At 39.2% G+C, this 21,368-nt stretch overlaps 1 protein-coding gene across 1 annotated transcript; it reads right to left on the bottom strand.

The window, feature by feature from the left end:
* Positions 1 to 154: 154 nt before the first annotated feature.
* Positions 155 to 16,881, bottom strand: ankrd10b (ankyrin repeat domain 10b). The gene is made up of 6 exons (XM_086220459.1): positions 16,444 to 16,881; positions 15,573 to 15,725; positions 14,518 to 14,609; positions 4,460 to 4,725; positions 3,574 to 3,681; positions 155 to 1,123 (listed from the first exon to the last, which is right to left on the bottom strand). The coding sequence occupies exons 1-6, from the start codon at positions 16,639 to 16,641 to the stop codon at positions 909 to 911; spliced, it is 1,032 nt and encodes a 343-aa protein (XP_086076585.1). The 5' UTR covers positions 16,642 to 16,881; the 3' UTR covers positions 155 to 908.
* Between the last annotated feature and the right edge of the window lie 4,487 nt (positions 16,882 to 21,368).

Below are 21,368 nucleotides of genomic sequence, written 5' to 3'. Positions count from 1 at the left end.
GAGGGGACTTGTGAAAATGCCAAATTATTTGTAACTGCCTGGTATCATAGCGTCATCATAAAGTTCCCCTAACGGAGCATGTTACGTATTTTGGAGGCATCACGATGTTCCCCTAAAAACACACGGATACTTACTCTTAATGTATTCCACGGCATCGGCTGGTACCCCCTCATTTCCAGCGTAGGCGTCCTCCGTCCCAGTGACGTTGTGTTTGTGCAGCAGCCATGATGAAGGTCGGGCTTGGTGCTGACAGGTGACTGGGCACAGAAAACCACTGGAACTGTGCACGAACACGTGAGGCGGCAGTTTGATAGCCATGGATGCGCTACTCACCGATATTGCATATAAATCATGTTCAAGAAAACTGTTCACTCATACGGGTAGATTATGAATAGCAGGCACACATTTTGGCTAGTTGAAATAAACACTCGACCACATTAAAGGCAGAAAAAAATGTTTAACTGATGACGTTAGAGTATCACAATAGTGATTTTCTATCCGGCCAGCAATCTTTAAACAGATAATGCATTACTGGCTAAAATAGCCAGGACTTGATTAGCAACTTAATAAAAATTTATTTTGCACAAAAATTAAGTCAAGCAGAAACAATAATACAATACAGATGCTTACTTTAGTAGGTATTACAAGGTTATTTACAGCATAACCAAGCTTGAGGCATAAACCAAACAATCACTTTAACTCAAAACAAGGACTCACGTCTTGATTCTTTTTTTTCAGCTACAACAACAAAAAAACAAAAACAAAAACATCCACAATGGGCCTGCCCTTTACAACATAATTCAATGAATAACTGCACCACTCAATGGCTTTAAGGCGAAGAAATGCTTATTAATGCTTACATGAGACTCAGGCAAACAGGACAGCTTGTTAAGAGGATCCTCTGTAATTTAGGATCCATGGTAAAGCAGCATGGTGCTGTAGAAGGCATGATCATACAGCTGCTCTGCTGTCACAGACTTCTGGTGCTCCACCTGACTGCCTGCTGTCTGGTTGTTCTCAGGTGACTCACTGTAGATGTGCTGGCCGCTGGGCAGGAGTGCTGCGGCTGGGTCGCACTCAAATGGAAGCTGTGGTTTACTCTGACCATTTGAGGAAAAATCCACTGGAAAAAAGACATAAAATAGTCAAAGGGTATATGAATAAATAATTTGTGACCATATACCTAGTTTTAGTCGTGATAGGAAGTGATTGGGAAAAGCAGAAAACAACAGTAGATTGATAGTTTAGCTTAAACGCAGGTCATTATGAAGCTGGATCAGAAGTCATGTTGGAGAGGCATTTCAACATACTGGAAAAAAATGCTACAAGCCTTTGGATACACAAAGAAAGGCTGATTGGTCAATTGCACATTAAACACCAGTCTTATGCAATTGTACGAGGTATGACCCCAAACCTGGTTTTAAATAGGTCACATTCTCACTGTGGTTCCTTTGACACAGTTCGTGCTGCTTGACACACTGAACGCGTGATTCCACACTGGTATTTAGGCTGGTATGCTATGGTATATTTAGTAAAAGTCCAACATCGGCACTTGATGTTTCATTGTCACACCATTTAAATTAGAGTCTTCATGTTCAAAACACGTTTTTTGTATTAATCTGTTCACATGTAATGTTAATGTACAGTAAAACATGTTTTAAGAGATGAATAAAATACATAAAAAAACTCACAATTCACTACAATCACATTTATAAAATTGAACAACATTTAATGATTTTACATCATCAAGTACAAAGCTATACCTGCTCAGTACTGAACAACCCACACTCCAATGAGAATGACTACACACTCAGTCTTTCTGGGATGTGAAACAAAGTGAACAGAGATCACCTGTCACATGAAATACAACCACAGAACAGAGGAAGAAACAATTTCCCTTACTGGAGTCAATACAAGTCAAAAAAATGTAATTAGGTTATTGTTAAACTACTCAACACAGCTCAAGTAATAAGGCTTTTTGCAAAGTAGAAACCCATGCAAAGTTTCTTGAGCAGTACTATTTATTTACAGCTACTGATTGTAAACTGGCCGATTACCAATTTCAAAATAAGAGGCAATATTATAAAATATGTAAATAGGCAAGCCTTGCTAGGTACTTAAAAACATGTAGTCCTTTTCTAACACAGTAAACCTTCACTATACTGAAGAATCTATAAAAAAAAACAAACAGTCAAAATGAATGCAAAGAGCAACTAAAAGCCAAACCCTGGAGCACTACAGAATGTCTTAGTACATGACATCTACATACTACAGCTGCACAGTGAATCATAGATTATATATATATATATATATATATATATATATATATATATATATATATATATATATATATATATATATTTTTACACACACACACACACACACTCACTCACTCTGCAGGCTACATTCAAGTTGGGATTTGCTTTGGCATCAGGTAATTCTAAACAGTTCAGCTAATGCACAGCAGCAGGTTTACACAAGGAGACATTTCCTCAGTGTAGAGCAGAAGCCCTCAGGACCGGCACTCATTTATTTAAATAAATGTCCTCATTAATTAAATGATGTTTCAGATGAGAAATACCTGCAGAATGTCATATAGCTGACTCAGCTGCAAGGGGAGAATGTATTACTCAAGAGATCCTCTAATTACTTAATAGATATATTATATTTCATATGCCAATAATACGCTTTTTTGCCATTTCCTTTAACAGACTATAAATACACATTTCAGTTTTCTAAATATATTGCATGTGGGTGTACAACAGCTTTAGCCATTCAAACCAAAGTAGTTCAGTTAAATCTGCTAACTCATCAAAGAAATCTTATCAAAATAAAGTGATATTCAAATGACTTACATTTTTACCTTTCTTATAAGATACAGTGCAAGTAAATTTAGTACTAAATTCTAACCACAACCAAACCAAGGTTATTTTAGTTTGTTTCTTTCATGAAACCTAAATGATGTTCATATGCCAATATATGAACTGTTGAACCAATCACATCAGGGCAATGCTAGTAACAATCTCATAGTTACCCGGGAATGATGCAAAGCAAAAATCTTCTTATTATCATCAGGAACCTTAACACAACACTGATCAATACAACTGGACAGATGCATTAAATATATCTGTTAGACAAAGAAATCTTTATACTTTTATCCACCAAAGTCTAATTAGATACATGAAAAGTAGAAAATACAGCTCTCTCTAACACACACACACACACACACTCGCACATAATGCTAGACACCTTTATAGTTTTGCCAACCCCTAACTCATAATAACGTATGCCATAATGCATATGATAGGCAAAAAACATAAATGATTCTACACAAGTGCCAATATTACAGTGTGCCACTGTACATACACTCACACACACAAGCCCTCTACAGATAAGCATAAGAGTTGGTACAGCGGCAAGGGGTCTGCATTGAAGCCACAGTGATGACCTCCAGCTCTTTATTTGTTGAGCTCGACCTGTCCTGTCCCCCCTGGTCCTCACACTGATCCATGGGCCCTGTCCCTTGTGGTGGTGCAAACCCATTCAGCCCAAATGCAAAGGGTCCTGGCCCACCTGAGGTTACGGTTGCTGCCAACTCCATGGTCATGCTTTCCATCTGGGCCTCTCCAGCACCACCCAGTGGTCCGTTCCCATTCAGCATTTCTGGTGGCATGCCCAGACCTAAACATGGAGGGATGCACAGAAAACCAAGTTAAGATTTAACATGAACAGATGATTTCACTTTTAGCTTCAAACAAGGCAAAAAACAACCAAATATACAAAGTAACAGAAAACGACCATACAAAGATGGCTGCCTCTGATTGAATCTCTTTGTTACAGCATTCTTTTTTATTTTTTTCTGGCAATCGTTAATTAAAATTATGCTGGATTTTTTTTTAAATGAAAATAGAGGATCCTATGATTCCAGTGGCTCAACAGATACCTTTAATTCATTTACAGTTAAAAGCAAAAATGTATTCTCCCTCTCCGTGCAGTGCATCAACTCCAAATTTAGTGTGTTCCTAACACTTGGATGTACTTTTACCATAAAGTGAGTTCCACTGCAATCTGAGTCTCTTTAAATTACTGCAAAGCATGAATGTGTGATGAAAGAAGGAGGAAAAATACAGCTGTGGGGGTGGTGTGGGGGATTAAACGTTGTAATGCTGATCCAAGAGTGGTTCAAGAACACCAAATATAGCCTGTGGTTGCAGCAGACTACCCATGGTAAGCTCCAATAATGGACGTTGCACAATAATATTGGAATGTCATGGCTGATATTTATAACGAATATACTAAGATGTTTTTTTCCCTCCTATGGGGAAAAAAATGCCAGTTCCAGATGCCTAAGGGTGAGTACTGCAAGGCAAGTTCTACTTTTTAGGGGAAGTAAAGCTTTCAGGTTGAAAGACATTAAAATCCAACACTAAAATCTGGTAGATGTGGTTCAGTGACGTACCGTTGGGTCTAGCCTTCTTCACTGGGTTTGCTTCTTTGCCATCAAATGACCTCTTTCTGTTGGTTACGCCATTCACAAAGCTACGCCCCTGGATAGTGGGGTGAGCGTGGCCCCCATTCAGGGTCATGCCATTCAGAAAAGTCCCGTTATGGGACTGAGCCATGTTTTGTTGGAAGTTCTGGGCATTGGAGAGAATCTCAGCACACTCCTGGAATCCCTGGGCATGGGCCAGGTCGGCAGCAGTCAGCCCACTGGCATTCCTCATGCTGCACAACGGGAAGAAGGAGCGTCAGGAGCACTCAATGTACATTTCTTGCTTTACACAAATTAATACAAGATAAGACACATCCACACACTCATCACAGGCACACACACACATACACACAAACTCATTAAGTACATTTTCACACAGACAGACAGACAGACAGACAGACAGACAGACACACAAAAAAAAATGTGTATAGAAATAGCCTGCTCTGCTCTACCCTCTCACATCCTCTTCGTCATCGTCATGAGAGATGACGACTGATCCTTTGGGATCATTTGAATCTTCTATTGAGCTAGAAAGAGTTTCCAAAAAAATTTGGGAAACTTGTCTGCTGCGAAAGGGACATGATCAAGACAACTGAAGGTATGCACACATTTATTTACATGACTACTTAAAAATGATGTGACTGGATGACGTTCTTTGCATCATGGGAGGGCAATGAACCCAAAGGAGATCAGCTGTAGAATGCTTGGTCTGCTTTGTTGCAAAAAAATGTGCCATCAAGTCAGACACGGCGAAGACCGAAAAGCTGCCATCATCTCACATTTCCACCGGTGATGCTGCTCAAGGACTCCTGAGATATGCAATCAAAATTCCAGGTAATAGCGTTGGATGTCCACATGTATGCTACAGAAATTAAACCATGGAGTGCATCTGTTCTACGAATGTATAATGCATAAAAAAAGATCTAAATTTACAGCCAAAGGAGAAAAAAAAGTAGTGCTAAAACAAAAAAGGATTTAACCCAGATGGAGAAAGGAGGACTGAAGAATTCCTCTACGATGAGTCCAAAGTCAGCCAAGTCATTCAGAGGAGGCTGGGAGTGAAAGAGGAGATGCATCTTCAGTAGAAAATCCATTGAATGAATGATTAATACAGAGAATGGAACAAGAACAGAGCGTGATCTTCAAGGATCCAGAAGTCTTCACTTGAAAGGGTGGAGCTTTATGAATAGTTTGACTTCCAATGTGTAGTCTTCATCTTGGTTGAAGAGGGAAAAACAAGAGAATGAAATGGCGTTTGTTCATCTGTTCCTGTGTCAGGTTACAGCCTGTGCATGACGTTCAGTTGTGCTAATCATACCCAGTTGCAGCAGATTAGCTGAGCGCTAGAATGAATGAGCAAACAGGGAAGAGACTAGCTCGTCGGATCAGATTCTGCTAAATTACATGGTATTAAAGTGTGGAAGCCATTTCACTAGACATTATGCCCACATATGTAAATACTCCTTAAAATGTAAGTATATAGCTTAAGAATGAACTACCAACTATGTATATTGCTGCTGAAGTTATTTAGTATTAAGACTGCTTGATATAAATACAGTCCATTTCTTCTTTCTGCTGTATAACTATAGTGCAAATCCAAACATTTGTTCCCACTGACCAACAGACGATGCCTTTTAGTTTAATGACGAGAATTTCTTTCCTCTCTGCCGGCCATTTCCATTGTTGTGTGTCTAAAGGTCACCCCAGTGTTAACTGAGTTCTCCGAGCAAACAGCTAACTCTTTGTGGAATAATTGGGACGTTTGGCTTGCATCCAAAATTCGACTTGTATTAGAAGTGCGACAAAAGTTTAACTTCATTTGCATCTTATCTCATGTTCATATCAAAGAATCATATGCAAGATTTTTTTTTTTGTAGGAGCTAATTGTTTGGTGGATGCTTTCGATAAATCAACCATTAAAACTAGCTACGCTTTGAAAAATCCAATAAGCCCTTTATCATAAAACCAAGTGACAATGACCTCCACAAATAAGACAATGTCAAGCCCACTCTGACTGTTTGGTCATTCATTTTGTTTAGGAATGGTTCTTCCTCTGCATCTTTTTTTTTTTTTTTTTTTTTTAAATCAACACTTCTGCAATCAAACATTTCAAGAAATAGTGCACATGAAAAACATTTAAGATTGAAAAAACAAACAAAAAAAATCACACAATAACTTGTTGCACATTACCCGTCCCCTTCAAATTAACGCTTCCAAAAGATTATTCCAATAGGTTACTTATATCAACCACTTTCGAGTTAAGGTAGATTGGTACTGGTCTCACTAAGGAAGGAAAATCCTACTCGTTACTAATTACTTGCTATTTTTAACTCAGCAATTTAATGCTCTAAATGTTTGAGCTATGACCAAGACGAGTTCCCTGAACAAAGCAGCATGGGCCAGACAGACACCAGTTTTAACTGAAACAGAAACATTACGGATTAAAATGTATCATTTCATCATTTACATAATAGTCTGATACTTTTAACATGTCCTTGCAATGTATTTTCAAAGCTCAAATTCCACAAACTTTCTGTCTCCCTAATATATTTGCTATCAATCATCGTTCTCTGTTGAAGGAGGAGTAACTTTTAAGTCCACCCATCCTTTTATAGAGTAAAGCTCTTATTCACTAATTGGCAGTTACAGATATTATCAGCTTTTGTTCAGAAAAAAAAAAGGATTTCAAATGCTGTAGCATTTAAAATGCAGATGTTTTGGACCAATTTTGTATTTTGATACAGAAAATGATCAGTTAAAGAGAAATTGGAATATTTTTCCAGTTGATGTCATTGCTCAAAAATTCCTCCTGGTCTCAATTCATGTTGGAGTCAGGAAATCCCCTCCCCCTCTCCATTTTTTTCCCCCCCCTGCTCTGCAGCCTGACGTCTATTAACTTCTCTGTAAATCAACTTCAAATTTAATTTACGAGATGACATGTAAAAAAACAAACAAACAAACATCTAATAAAGTGAGCATTCCTTTAGTGAGACCTGACATCTACAATATGCACTGATCCAACAGAAGTACACCAATCCCCCCCCCCCCTGCCAGTTTGGTATGATGATTTAACGAGGAAGCGTTAATTCTTTGTAAATGCCTGGTATGCTTTGCTTTTCCGTCCTAAGCACATATGTATCTTCTCTAACTATCGTCTAACCTTCCAGAGGCAGCCTATTATCATGCTACTGGTTGACATGGGACTCACGTGATTAAACCTGTCCATATAAAGGGCTCCTATGGTTAGTTCACAAAATCAAAAACAAATCATAAAATAAAAACAAATACTAGATATAAGAACAATCATGGATAATAAGCAAAGCATGCAGGTCTAAAACTTTAGTTTTGATTCATTAAAACCTAGCATTAAAACCAATCACCGCAAGAAATACCTCAACAGTTTGCCAGTGTGTAGATAGGAAGCGATAGTGAGAACACTCAATGCCACAACAGTGCGGCTATCCCAGGGAACGGGGCAGACTCAGCAGTGTCTATTCTCCCCCTTTCTAGGATTACTTGAAAAAACCAAGTCATTTCCAATTCAATGGCTGCAAAACATTAAGATGTACGGTTCCGTTTCTGTTAACAGTGTAGAAAACTTTTTCTGTAACTTATTGTCACTTTCATAAAGGAAAAGGTGACAAAGATTAGACGTCAAAACAGACTATGATATTGTATAGGGTTAATACTGTGACATTCAAAATAAAACATTTCTTTGCATAAAGTAAAATATATTTGTGACAGTGAAATGACAGTGAATAACCATTGTAACAGGATGATTGTTAGCATTATACAGTTAATAGGTCAGTACATGGTGCTATGCAAATCTAACCCATCTCACTCAGCTGCTCTAAGCCTCCTTCTCTGCTCTACTCATCAACACAAGCCTCTAAGGACTGCCCTACCTTTAGCTAGCTTGCTAATGGACCACCCTACACCCTTGAGGCTCATGACAAAAAAACAAAACCAAAAACCAAAAACATTTCATTTGACAGAGTTGGAGGAAGATTAATAAATGATACATCCGCATGCTGTTTATCTTAACGGGTGTCAATTATTCATTTAACTTCCTTTCAACCCAACTAACATCACATTTTGAGGTGGAGATGAAAATGTCATTTATTATCAGTTTATTTTTATGGACAGTTTCTACGAGATTTTTAGCAAAACCCACTGGGTGAAATTGATTGTTATAGTTAAATTTTTTTTTTTTTTTTTAAATAGGAAAATTTCTTTAATATAAAGTTTGTATGGTTTGATAAGCAGATTAGCCAATATAATGTTGCTTATTTACTTGGCAATGAAAAGCACTGACAGTCAATTTTAACAGGAAGATGTTCTTACAGTAGGATTTTACAGGGCAACGGCACGCAAAGGGGTGCAAAACAGACCTATTCTGAGGTGGGGGAGGAAGCATGATCCAGTCCTTGGTTTGACCGCATCAGAAGGCTTAAGTTGCATGAAGAAAAATGAAAAAAGGGAGATACATTCCTGATTAAGAATGCATATCTCTGTGGATTTCAGTCTAAAGATCTGAAGTCACAAATAAGTGAAAATTAGCCTTCCATTTGACAAGCCCTTCTGTTGACGCATGTCCCTGCCTTCCTCTTCTTCTTCTTCTTCTTCTTCTTCATCGTCCAACCAGACTATTCAGATGTTATATTCCTCGTCTTCTGTCAAGAGTCGGGGTCCTCCAGTTGAAGCTTTTGTGAGAAAATACTCTTATTTGTGAATGTGAACTGGCTGGCCCAAAGAGAAAGCGGACATATGGCTCATGACAAGACTCCAAGTAGCATAAATCAAGTTCCATTGAGTTGTTAGGCAATCCAAGATGGTATGAACATTTCAGATCGCAGACTATGACATTCCATGAAAAGTTTCAAGACTGACATATCTTAATCAACAGATAAGAGGTTGTAGGGCCTTGGTTTATCAACAGACAGTCAACAGACGAGGTGGAACTGTCATGAACTGCCGCTGCTGCATTTTTGTAGTGAATCTAGCAGCGCAGTGACCCGTTAGACCAGCTGAGTGTTGAATCAGCGGTGGAGCCAGATTTAAGAGAGACCTCAGACTTGCTGTTTGGCTGAATCTGAAAGCCTTGTGGTGCCAGTACAAAGAAAAGCAGGAAAGGCTCTTCGCCACAGCAGAGTTCTACAATTACTTTTCAACCATATAATAAGACAATATATGAATGCACGCTACTGACTAACTTGTTGTTTCCTCGCGACGACTAAGCTGTCTTGCAATCAGTGTGCAGCGTGCATACAAGAGTAAACTATAAGAAATTATGTGGTGGGAGGGGAAGCAAAACATTTGCTCAGAAACATCACCATCATGGTTTAAAGCCCAAGGACATGATGGTCTATTTGAGGAGAACAAGAATTACCACAAGGCCCATAAACATTTGAGTGAGGGCTGGAGGTCGGATGTGTGAGCACTACAAGTATTTGGGTGTCCACATAAACAAGAGACTGGACTTGAGGACCAACAGTGATGCTTTGTTCAAGGAGAAGAAGAAGGGCAAACTATTTGCAGACGAAGTTTGAACGCAGGCAACGAGATGATGCAGATCTTCTTCCCGTCTGTGGCTGTGAGTGACAGTGCGTGGTCTGATGGGTGTCAGCATCAGTGGCAAATGCCAGAAGGATCCACAAACTCATTTGTAAGGCTAGAACTTCAAAGGTCAGATGCTTCAATCGGTTTTGGACGAAAGATGCCACCACCTCCATGACGCACTACCTGGTTCAGCTTGGCTGTCACTGGAAGTTTTATAGTGTATTGTACCTTCCTGCCGTTGCTCCTCATCACTGTGTGGCACTGCTGCATTTAATATTTACATTTCTTTGTCCATTCATTTTTGTACATATTTCATTTTTGTTTTTTTTCTCCCTGTATCGCTATTACCATTATTAGGTATATATTCCCTCAATAGTTTTTCTTTTAACTTTTATTTGTAACTCTAATCATCTCAATAAAACTCCCCTTTTGGTCTTTTATTATTCATCCCTTCTATATTTTTACCTTTAGCCTACACTAACAATCATTAAATTGCATTTGATTAATACTTAATTTGTTACTAACAAAAATAGTCTCTTGTTTATTGTTTTTATTCATTATTAGTTTCTTTTGTCCTGCCTCTGGTGCCTCATTGTAGTTGGAGTTAGTCCACATTGGGGTGTATTGTACATTATGATTTTTTTTTTTTAATTATCTACATGAAAAGCTCTTCATGTGATATTGTAATTTTCTGATTAATTCTGTGTAAATCAAGTCAAAATACAAAAATGTATTAATCTATATAATGTACATACCGCTACCATTTATTGTCCTGTTCTGTAACTCTGCTTTTATTTGTCATTCTATATATTTTTTCTTTCTTCTTTGACAGTGGTGCAGTAACACCGCTTCCCTCGGTGAACCAACAAATTATATCCATCCAGCCATCCATCCATCCATCAACCACATTCATGTCTTGGAGCATATTTGGTTCAAATGTATTTGCAACTACAAAATGAACTGTGTATGTTTGGACTCTTTCAAAAGGTCATCACAGGGGTCTATAAGATGTAGATCATCACCCCCCCCCCCCCCCCATTTACTGCAGCTGATGTATTGTTGTCAGACCAGTTCTCAAATTTGATGCTGGTGATATCATTATCTGCTTCAGATAATATTGGTGGTGATAATATTGATAATCTAAATCTAAGACGGAGTCATCTTCAATATTGATCTTTTTCAGTTTCACGTTATTTTATTGGGGGGAGGCTTGGCTCAGGGGTAGAGTGGCCGTTCAGCAACCGAAGGGTCACTGGTTTGTTCCTCACTTCGCCCGGTGACCATGTTAAAGTGTCCTTGAGCAAGATACTGAACCCCTAATTGCTCCTGATGGCCCTGTGATGGACTGGCGGCCTGTCCAGGGTGAACCCTGCCCCTCACCCGATGTCAGCTGGGATAGGCTCCAGCCCCCCTGCAAACCTTAACGGATAAGCAGTGAAGAAAAGGGATGGATGGACGGATGGATGGATGGATGGACGGGTTTTCTTTTATATATATATTTTAACTAAATTATGCAGATATACTGATTCTCTTCTTTTTTTTAACAAACATGATTCAAAACCAACACATTTTCAATGTAGAGTACATTTTTAGCTAAAAATTCTCATTGTTAATATTTTCTATGCTTTGAAATGTCTTTTTTTTTGGTGAATATCTGTAATAGAACACAAAACGTCTTTCGGTGGCAGTCTTTGGCACCAGCGTTACTAAGTTTAATCCAAAGTTATTTTGTCATGAGCCTCATTCCCACCTAGTGTGCATTAGCTTCCCTCCCACTATATTTCTGGGTCATGACTTATAATGAATAATCTGATCATAAACAGACTAAATACAATAACTGTAATCTGCAGGAGGAAGAAAAAAAATCACATATCATTTTTATCACTTATGCATATTGCTCATCAGGTGAAAACCAAATGCACATAAGAGACAGAGACAAAGCGCTACACACAAACATGTCTGCACCAGGACATCAGATTTAATTTGGTGTGCCAAAGCAACCAGGGATTTAATTTGCTACAGAATACTGAGGGAAAAAAAAAAAAAAAAAAATTGAATCGATTTTAAAAAACAAAACTGACAATTTTATGGATCCTTTAACATATTTTTCTGATTGGCCCTTTATAATCACATTGATAAAACAGTAATTATATATATATATATATATATATATATATATATATATATATATATATATATATATATATATATATATATATATATATATATATATGTATATATGTATATATGTATATATATATATATTTCTGTATATCGCTTCACATCTTGGAAAGCGAAAAGTTGAAAAAACAAACGGAGGTAGAAAATCATATTGACAGCGACAAAACTACATCATCTTTTTGAATCAAACCAAAAAGTTGTATAAGAGTTACATTAGGGTAGTTCTTTTATTTACTTCCCACCAGTGGTTATGCAGTCTAATAAAAACTAAAGAAATATATTACACATTAACTTTTCAATGGTATATTTTTGTCGTCTGCATTTCTCGTAGTAATCAGAAGGAACTAGAGGTTCAGATTTGATAGTATTCAGACTAGTGTCCTTCCTCTTGAAGTGCTTAATAAAAGCATCTAAATATACTATGGCCAAGCTACTTTGCTCAGAGTCAAAATCTGCTGAGCTCAGATGTGTTCGATCACCTCATGACTGTTTCAGCAGTGACATGATGAATGAGTATACAAGTCTCCGGCACATCTAGGAACTCCCTGGTTGTTTTAAGGCACAAGGTCATCAGTGGTGTCAGTACAATGAGGCAGTCTGTTGCAAAGTATGAAACTGCATGTAAAATGTTTCAAACCAAGAAGGAAAAATGTTTTAAAATGTTTTAGCATTTCACACACTGAATACTTATTAACTATACAGATCCCGAAAATGTGGCCGAATCTGAATAACAAGCAACGCTGCATGTTAACACTATCATAAAGCATAAATCTAGTATGGCTTAAAAAAAGAAATCAAATCAACCTTGAGCTCTAAACTGAAGAAACTGGAAGGTTGAGTTACGTCTCTCAAGTCTTTGTTCATGCTTTGGGTGTACCAACAGTAACACAAGTATTCTATAACTAGAAATACTTACAACTGGTAAGGTGTGGCACAGGGTTCCACTGAAATTAGTTACTCATTCATTTACTCTGATACCAGGAAGCATACTTTAAAGCATGTTCCACTCTAAATTATAATCATTTTATCCAATAAGACTTGTATCTTATTCTTAGTCCAAGACTCCTGTTCAGAAAAGGCATTAGCCAAAAAAGAAACGGCAAAACTAGGAAACCGTTTATGTCGTTCTTGTTCCTGAGGTCAAGATGTGCAACACATTTTCATTCAATGCAACAGGGCTGCAGACTTTTTGTTGGTGCTTGGAATAGTTTCAGAAAACAACGACAATGTGCATTTGGTCATTCAACCAAACTATATTTAAAACACTTACCAAAACAAATGTTAACGAAGAAAACCACACTAGTTTTACCAAAGATCATGCAACATGGCCTACTAGGTTAAGAACAGTTTATCAACTTTGACATTAACTTGTCCTTGTGTCTGTGTAATAATTATACTGGATTTACAAGACTGCTTGTCAAGATAATGGGCTGTGAGCTGAGGTAATTATCTACTTTCATTAACACTTAACTCCTTCTCCAGTCACACAAGTTAGGTCAGATTGTTTGAATACAAACTGAACGTGACTGAAAAATCTATTAATACTTTTGTTACATATTTAGCGTATTAACCATTACTATCACGCACACACGAAGGACAATTTAATGAGAATTGTTGCAACGATAAACAACAATTTCAAGGATTAACAGATGTGTCACATTTTCAGGGGAGCACCACCAAATCTACTGACTTTAAAAATATCAGGGTCAAACTACTTTTAAGAGCAAGGTCAAGGAGAAAAATTGACTCTGCAGTCACCGCATTCTCCAACAGAAGACCTTTCTAAAAACAAAAGGAAAATCTGACAATTGCATCACCCCCATGAATGAAGAGCTTCCGGGCGATGAAGCCAGAATGAAAATGAGATCGCAGACTAAGATGGAGGTTTACTGCATCTGGAAGACTTATCCACTTGCTGTAATCAACACTTCTTTAAAATTACATTAGCTTAAATTGAAACAATACATCGTGCTTTGATTACAAAGTTAAGAGCTTACAGGGATTTTACAGAAAATGAGCAGAGCAGCTTCCTTTCTGGCTGTATATGTGAAGCACGCCCGTCAATATAATATTACCAGATCCTTTAAGTAAACGCATTTCACAGATTGATGTTCACCACACAAAAATACTCAAACCATCTGAGTCAGTCTGTCGGTTGTGTTGCGTGTAAATATCGTGGCTGCTCTGATTTGAGTTTGGTGGTGATCCCTTGCAAAGGTGTAAGTGAAACGTTGGATAGAACAGAGGGAAAGAAAAGAGCACACAAGATTGATCACAGGACTTACTCAGCTTTTGCTCCCTGAATCAAGAGAGCGTTGATACACTCCAGACTGCCCGCACGGGCAGCCTTGTGGATGGGCGTCTCGCCCACATAGTCCTGAGAGATAACACAAGACTGTAGTTAAATACAGGAAAGCAAGCCTGCATTGTGCACAAGAACAGACGTGTGGGTCTTGACATTCTTCAGTTTCTGATGCCGGGTCAGTTTTATGTTGAATAAATATGCACTCTATAACTGCCTCTTTTTACATTTGAGGTTATAAAACAGACTCTCGGAGAATAGGGCAGAACTCAGCATGGCAGAGCCTGAACTATTCACCCAGACTTCACTACCGCCCACACTCGTTCACAGGCACACATTATTAAGAATGCAGACAGAAGAGAGAGGGGAAAAAAATACACCTAATGTGAGTCATCCTTCCTCTTCAACAGCTGGCTCAAACTATCAGAAAACAGTCTTAAGTCCAAGAATTTTCAAAATGATTTGTTTTAACATATGCTAAATAAATTCTAAGCCAATTAATAGCAATAAAGTCTTTACTGTGTTTCCTGGTGACGACACTGTGTTATGTCATCCTGACCTACTAATCTGATTTCTCTCGAGTCGTGCAGTGGAGCATAAAATATATCCCCGGAGCCTCAGTCTAGTCATGAAAATACATGAAAGGGAAAAGATGCGATGAGCAAAACCCAAAGCAATTTGAAAGAAAGTCTTAGTCAATGTGATGATTATTCATAACCTGAAAATGGGTTAAGTGGAGAAGCGCAAGGCTCACCTCAAGATAGAATGATCCCCCTTGATGGGATCAGTCAAGACTCAACCTCTCATGCAATTCTCCTCTTTTCTGCATGCGCATTTTAACATATTCTATTCAAAATGTAGCCTATAAAAGGAGTGCATTTCCTCTGAGAGTGAGGACTTTGCCAGTCTATGCACTATCATCCAGGCCAATTCCTGCAACCTTACTTGACACATTGGATGTTATGCTGAGAGCCAAACAGTGTCAAACTTTAGTGTGCAGTGTGGATTCATTTGTTGCGAGTTCCTTTTATGTCATACCTGTCTGTTAATATCTGCACCAGCTTGCAGTAGCCATAACAAGCACTCCGGGTGGCCTCCAAATGCAGAAATGTGAGTAGGTGTCTGTGCAAACCTGGAGGTCACAGCATTCACACCACAGCCCACCTGAACCAGACGCATAACACACTCCAACTGTGAAAATACAAAGGCAGTGTCAATTATTATTTACTGCTTTGCTGAAATGACACTAGGCAGGTATGGACAAGTGTACGACAATGTCTGCGAGAGAACAACTATACATGCAAGTATAAACCGTTTCATTCTACTATGGGGAGGCATTCAATCTGTTGAAACTGCCTTAAAACATGAAATGCGCTATTAAATAATAAAAGGAGTTCCGTTATCTTTTCATTAACATTAAAATTTTGCCTCGAATGCTGCCTTTTTTGTTTAAATACAAAAGTTGCCATTAAAAGGACATCAGCGCGTGCTTGACTACCGCTAGGTTTGACCAGTTTACCCGACTGTTAGCGCGTAAATTCATGACAGGTAAGCTAGCTAATTTAGCTAATCTTAGTCGAGCTAACCTATTGTAACGTTGTAATTCATTGATCGTATTAGCATTACAATTTTCCTGTTCAATTAAAATGTAGTCAAATAAACATTGTTGAACGCTTCTTAAGTACGATATACACCCGTTAAATGAAAGAAGAGTCCGTTAGCTCGGTAACGGACGGTAACAGCTCCATTGTCTGCCTCCCGTTAACCACGGCTGCTTCACTCTCATCAGCTAAAAGTCAGGGCCAACATCAGGAAATGGCCGAGACGAGGCTCATGTCGGAGAATGGTCGCACTTCGGTGTTTGCTCAAATTTTCCTGGCAACACCTAAGCAGCCGGTTCGTGAGCTACCTTTCCGAAATGAGCGGCCCAGTGTATCGGCGTCCAGCCGTAGAAGGTGTCCTCCACCGCGAGGTCAGCCGGGTTTGAGGTGCACTGGAGAAGGGAACACAAGGCACCGACATCTCCATCTCTGCATGCCCGGTGGAGAGGGAAGCGGGTGTTTAAGACCTCTTCGCTCGAGAATCCAGACTCGGCTCCTACCGACATCGTAGCAAACAAAAAAGAGTAGAAAAGCGAAATGATCACTATCAACTTTAGTCCGGTAGAAAAATGTGTTTTGATGCGGTGTTGTTTGATGTGGTGTCTGTCTGTGTCTCTGAACACACGCCGCCCTCGCTGGTGTGCGTCTCTGCCCGATAACACAAAGCAGACAGGGAACAGCACCCGCTGGACAGAAACTTGAGAACCACCGAGAGAGCCACAAAGTCCGGACTGGATCCAGACTCCCGCCTCTTCTTCTTCTGTGGCTAGATTTAGGCGGAGAGCACGTTGCTGCCCGAGGACACTGCCACCCTCCAACCGCCGAGGGGGTGCACACTGTGAACATACTGTATTTAATCCAGAAACACCTTGAGGAGGCCGCGCACGCCACGAGCTATAACATGTTCTCTCGGTTTAATTAATTCGTGGTCACAAGATGTAAATGTTAATGTATTTAAATTGAAGTAGCCCCCCCCCCCTCCACACACACACACACACACACAAAACCCCTCTGTGGCCTATATATGTATATGTATGCAATCATGATCACATGGTCCTTGTTCCATTATGTTCCCATCTCTGAGCCTGATCATCAGTTCATCCAGTTTAAAATAAAACATTTATGGTGACTGTCTCTTGGCCTTGGCCATGGATGCAGAAATCACATTTTGAATTCATTGATGGTCTTTATGGGTCTGTTTGAAGTAGAAAGTGAATAAGCTGGTTAAATGAACTGTTACTTTCCATTTTTGTTAAATAAACATGACCACAAAGAAAAAGAAACTTATTTAGCCATCAGTTCAACCTCATATTCATCCATTTTGTTGTGAATATTCAAGGCTTCACCTAATCGTTTTACACACTCACACAAACACACGCACGCACGCACGAGCACACACGCGCATTAGGCTGTAGTTCGATTTACTGCCACAGGGTGGCAGTCATGTTTAGTTGATAACTTGAAATAAATGTACAATCTGAAACTTTTGGAACTCTGAAAGTTTTCAAACACAAAGCTGTGTCAACTGTTGGCTGATTTATGTCTATTTAGTTCTCAAAGACACTCAACTGCTCCATTTTTCATCAATTTTCTTCAACTTATCCTATCTTTTTTTGTTGTTGTTTAAATCATTCATAACAAGGAGACAAAAAGAAACATCTATCCATCCATTTTCTACCACTTATCCTGTGAAGGGTCATGGGGGGTGGAGTCTATCCCAGCAGCTCTCAGGCAAGAGGCAGAGTTCACCCTGGACAGGTCACCAGTCCATCATAGGACCAACACATAGAGACAGACAACCATTCACACTCACAGTCACACCTACAGTCAATTTAGAGTATCAATCAGCCTCGTCCTCTCTTGATGTCTTTGGACTGTGGGAGGAAGCTGGAGTACCAGAGAGAACCCACACAGGAACAGGGAGAACATGGAGACTCACACAGAAAGATCCTGTGCTGGAGCCGGGGCTCAAACCTGGAACCTTCTTGCTGTGAGGCCACAGTGCTGACCACTGCACCACCGTGCCTCTCACTCAACTGCTCAATATGTCAATCTATGATAAAAACTAATGGTGTAACTGGGCAGCCTACTTTTAAATCTGTCAACAAGTTAGAACTGTTTCAGTGCCAAAGTTAATTTCAAAGATCAACTGAAGCGAATGTGAAGCTTCTCCAACTTGTTTGTAATCTTCGCTGCAGTTGATCAAACAAACAAACGAACAAACCATTGAGAATGTTTTACACCAGTGTTTGCCAACTTTAAAAAAAATCATTTTACAGCTCTGCTTTGTGTTGTATTCAGTTTTCACAGACACAGTCACATTGAGCCTCACAGTCTTTGTTGTTTTGTATTTCTGCATTATCGTTCAAAGATAAATGTTGATCAATTAGCAATGGAGAAAAAAACGAAATTTACTGACAGGAAAATAACTCAGATTGAACGGGAAAAAAATGACGACTGGAAATGCGCTACTCTCCTCTTTACCACAAGATGGCAGTATACAACATGAACTGGGGATATACGGGTCAGGTTTTTCCCCGTTGAACCAGTGACAACAAGGAAGAATTGACATTAAATGTAAAAATATATGTCTACCAGAGGAAGATTTTTACTGTGTCATATCATGTTTATTGCATGATGTTACATCCATGAGCTGTAACAAGTCTATTATAATTGATGCATTTGAATGAGAACAATGAACATTCATAAACATCAGGAACACAACAGATTTTACAGAATTGTGCTAATAGTCATCTGTAGTCCCTTGGTAGGTAGAAGTAAAGTCAATACATATAGAAATAGATGTAAATACACAAAGTACAGAAGAAAAACTTACAAATGACTGATAATTAAGTACAGTGCAATGTTGTAGCAAATTATAAAAACATTTATTAAATGTCTACAAAGCCCAAAGTGCAAATACTAGTATGGCTGTAAACTGTAGACACAAGATCAATATAAATTTTTGCATATATGAATGAAGAGAGAAGCTGTTCTGCTAAAACGGTAAGTCCAGGTGAGTTGAGCCATCTCGGCCACCCTAGACGGTCCAAGACCCTAGATACTCAAGCTGCACAACAATGTACTTAGTAGAGACGTATATGCAGCACATATGCATAAAATAATACAGAAGAATGAAATATAAAGCACAGGACTTGTATTGCAGTTCTGGTTAGTAGTTAACTCCATGTATCCAGAGTCAGATTCCCTCTTCTTGGAAAGCTTGGCCAACTCTTCTGTTTTGTATTTTACTCAACTAGCTTATCCCAAAGGGAGTGACAGCACGCGCTGGGTCAGGTCCAGACCTGTTTCTGTTGGTAAAAATGTGTTGGAATGAAGAGAATGTTAATGAACCTCTGCCAGGTGCGTCATCGTAGCTATGATGTCACGATTCACTCAACTGACCCACCGTGTAGCGTACCAGAGAAGGCACAATTAACGTTTTTCCCAATGACTTCCTTCACCTCTGTTCTACACAAGATATCAAGGTCAATATTTATGGATTTGTGCATTCATTAATATTCAGAAAACTGAAAAAAAAGAGAGAGAGAGAGCATCTATCTGGAGTACAGGCCTTTGTTCTGCTGGGGTCCTCTCTTAGCATTATAGTGTGCAAGTACACACAAACGTGTTTACAACATTTCAGAGGACGAACACACACGCGCACACACGCGCCCACACGCACACACACACACACAGGCACACACACACACACACACACACACACACACACACACACACACACACACAGAAGATTTTATGAATCATATTTTACTCATCTCAATACACAACAGAATTGCCCACTTCACCCAACCACTGGGCTTCACTGTAAAGGTTATATTTAATTAAAGAAACACACCAACTTTTTGGGAAGTACCATAATTCTTCATTCTACCCACGAGGAGGGGGGGGACGGGGAAATCTGGAGAAACTAGCTGACTGCTTGTTAGCTTTGCTCCAATCAATGGTAGTTGATGGGCAGGTTAGCAGATTATTATGAAGTAATAATGTACAATTATACATGTAAGATATATAAGATATCTTAAATAACAATGGTTCGCTCAAATACAAATATGAACTGACTTTTCGCACATTGTTGTGAAACTACAACAAATATCGACAGACTTGGTAGATGAGCGCAATCAAAATAAAACTTCTTTTTAACAAAAAAGCTAACTTTCTAGCTGAATCACTGCAAGTTTTTTTTCCTTTTTGTGGGTGAATCATTCTCCGTTCTCCTGACCATCAGACAGTTTACTGAGGTCTGTTTTTTCCCCTTCATGCGTCACCCCAATATGAATTTGTGGACCTGCTGTCTGCTCCCGTTGGATCTCTTGTATTGACCTTGGCTGCACATCGACACAGGAATGTCTGCTGTTATCTTATCAGCCTGGGTCGATATCCCACCTGACTGCTCTCTGTTTGCTCAGTTTGCTCGGACCAGACAGGCAGACCAGAGTCTTTGTAAATGGTGAATGGACTGCATTTATATTGCACTTTTATTTGAAGCACTTTGCAGTGTTTCCTCATTCACCCTCACACACTGATTGCGGAGTCTAATCAGGAGCTATTGGGGGTTCATTGTTTTGCTCAGGGTCTTCGACACAGTCTCCAGGGAGTGAACCGGTAACTCTTCAATTAGACTCAGCCTTGCTGCCCCGGTCTTCCAGCTCACATCAGCCCACTTAGTCCACATCAATACTAATCATCCTCCTGAGGGGAGGGAAGTTCAACCTCTGCTCTGACCCAGCCAGCTCTGACCATGTGAAAAAGTCAATGACTGTGTGTCTTTTTCTGCTATTTGTCAGGCATATGGAGATGGTCTTCCCAGAATATTTGCTGAAACTTGGTAATACTCCTCTGAGTCAACTCAGAAGTAGTAAGAATGACGCAAAAGTGTTTGGGATCACGTTGGTAAACAGCAATGGGACTGGTGGGTAATCGTGTCTGAGTAATGGCCTCTGCTCATCATAACGATGTAGGAAATGGAGCTCAGTATCTTTTGTGTGTTGAAACATTTGCCATCGTCCTTCCATCGTTCCAAGAGTGTGAAATCCACAGTTACACATGGCTAAAGATTAGTAAGCTGAAATTTATGATCAAATTTAAATGCAAACTGCCGACTTGCACTTCTTCTTTTAGAGTCTTAAACTTTCTAAGCCACAAAAAAAAAGGAAGTGATAAGATTAATTTCGGAAGATGTGACATTTTGAAATACTGTAAGATTAAACAT

This window comes from Aulostomus chinensis, chromosome 12 (genome assembly GCF_037954235.1).
Source record: "Aulostomus chinensis isolate RoL2024-O1b breed Wild chromosome 12, RoL_Achi_v1.0, whole genome shotgun sequence".
Classification (NCBI taxonomy): Eukaryota; Metazoa; Chordata; class Actinopteri; order Syngnathiformes; family Aulostomidae; genus Aulostomus; species Aulostomus chinensis.
This window is presented reverse-complemented; position numbering and strand designations above follow the sequence as displayed.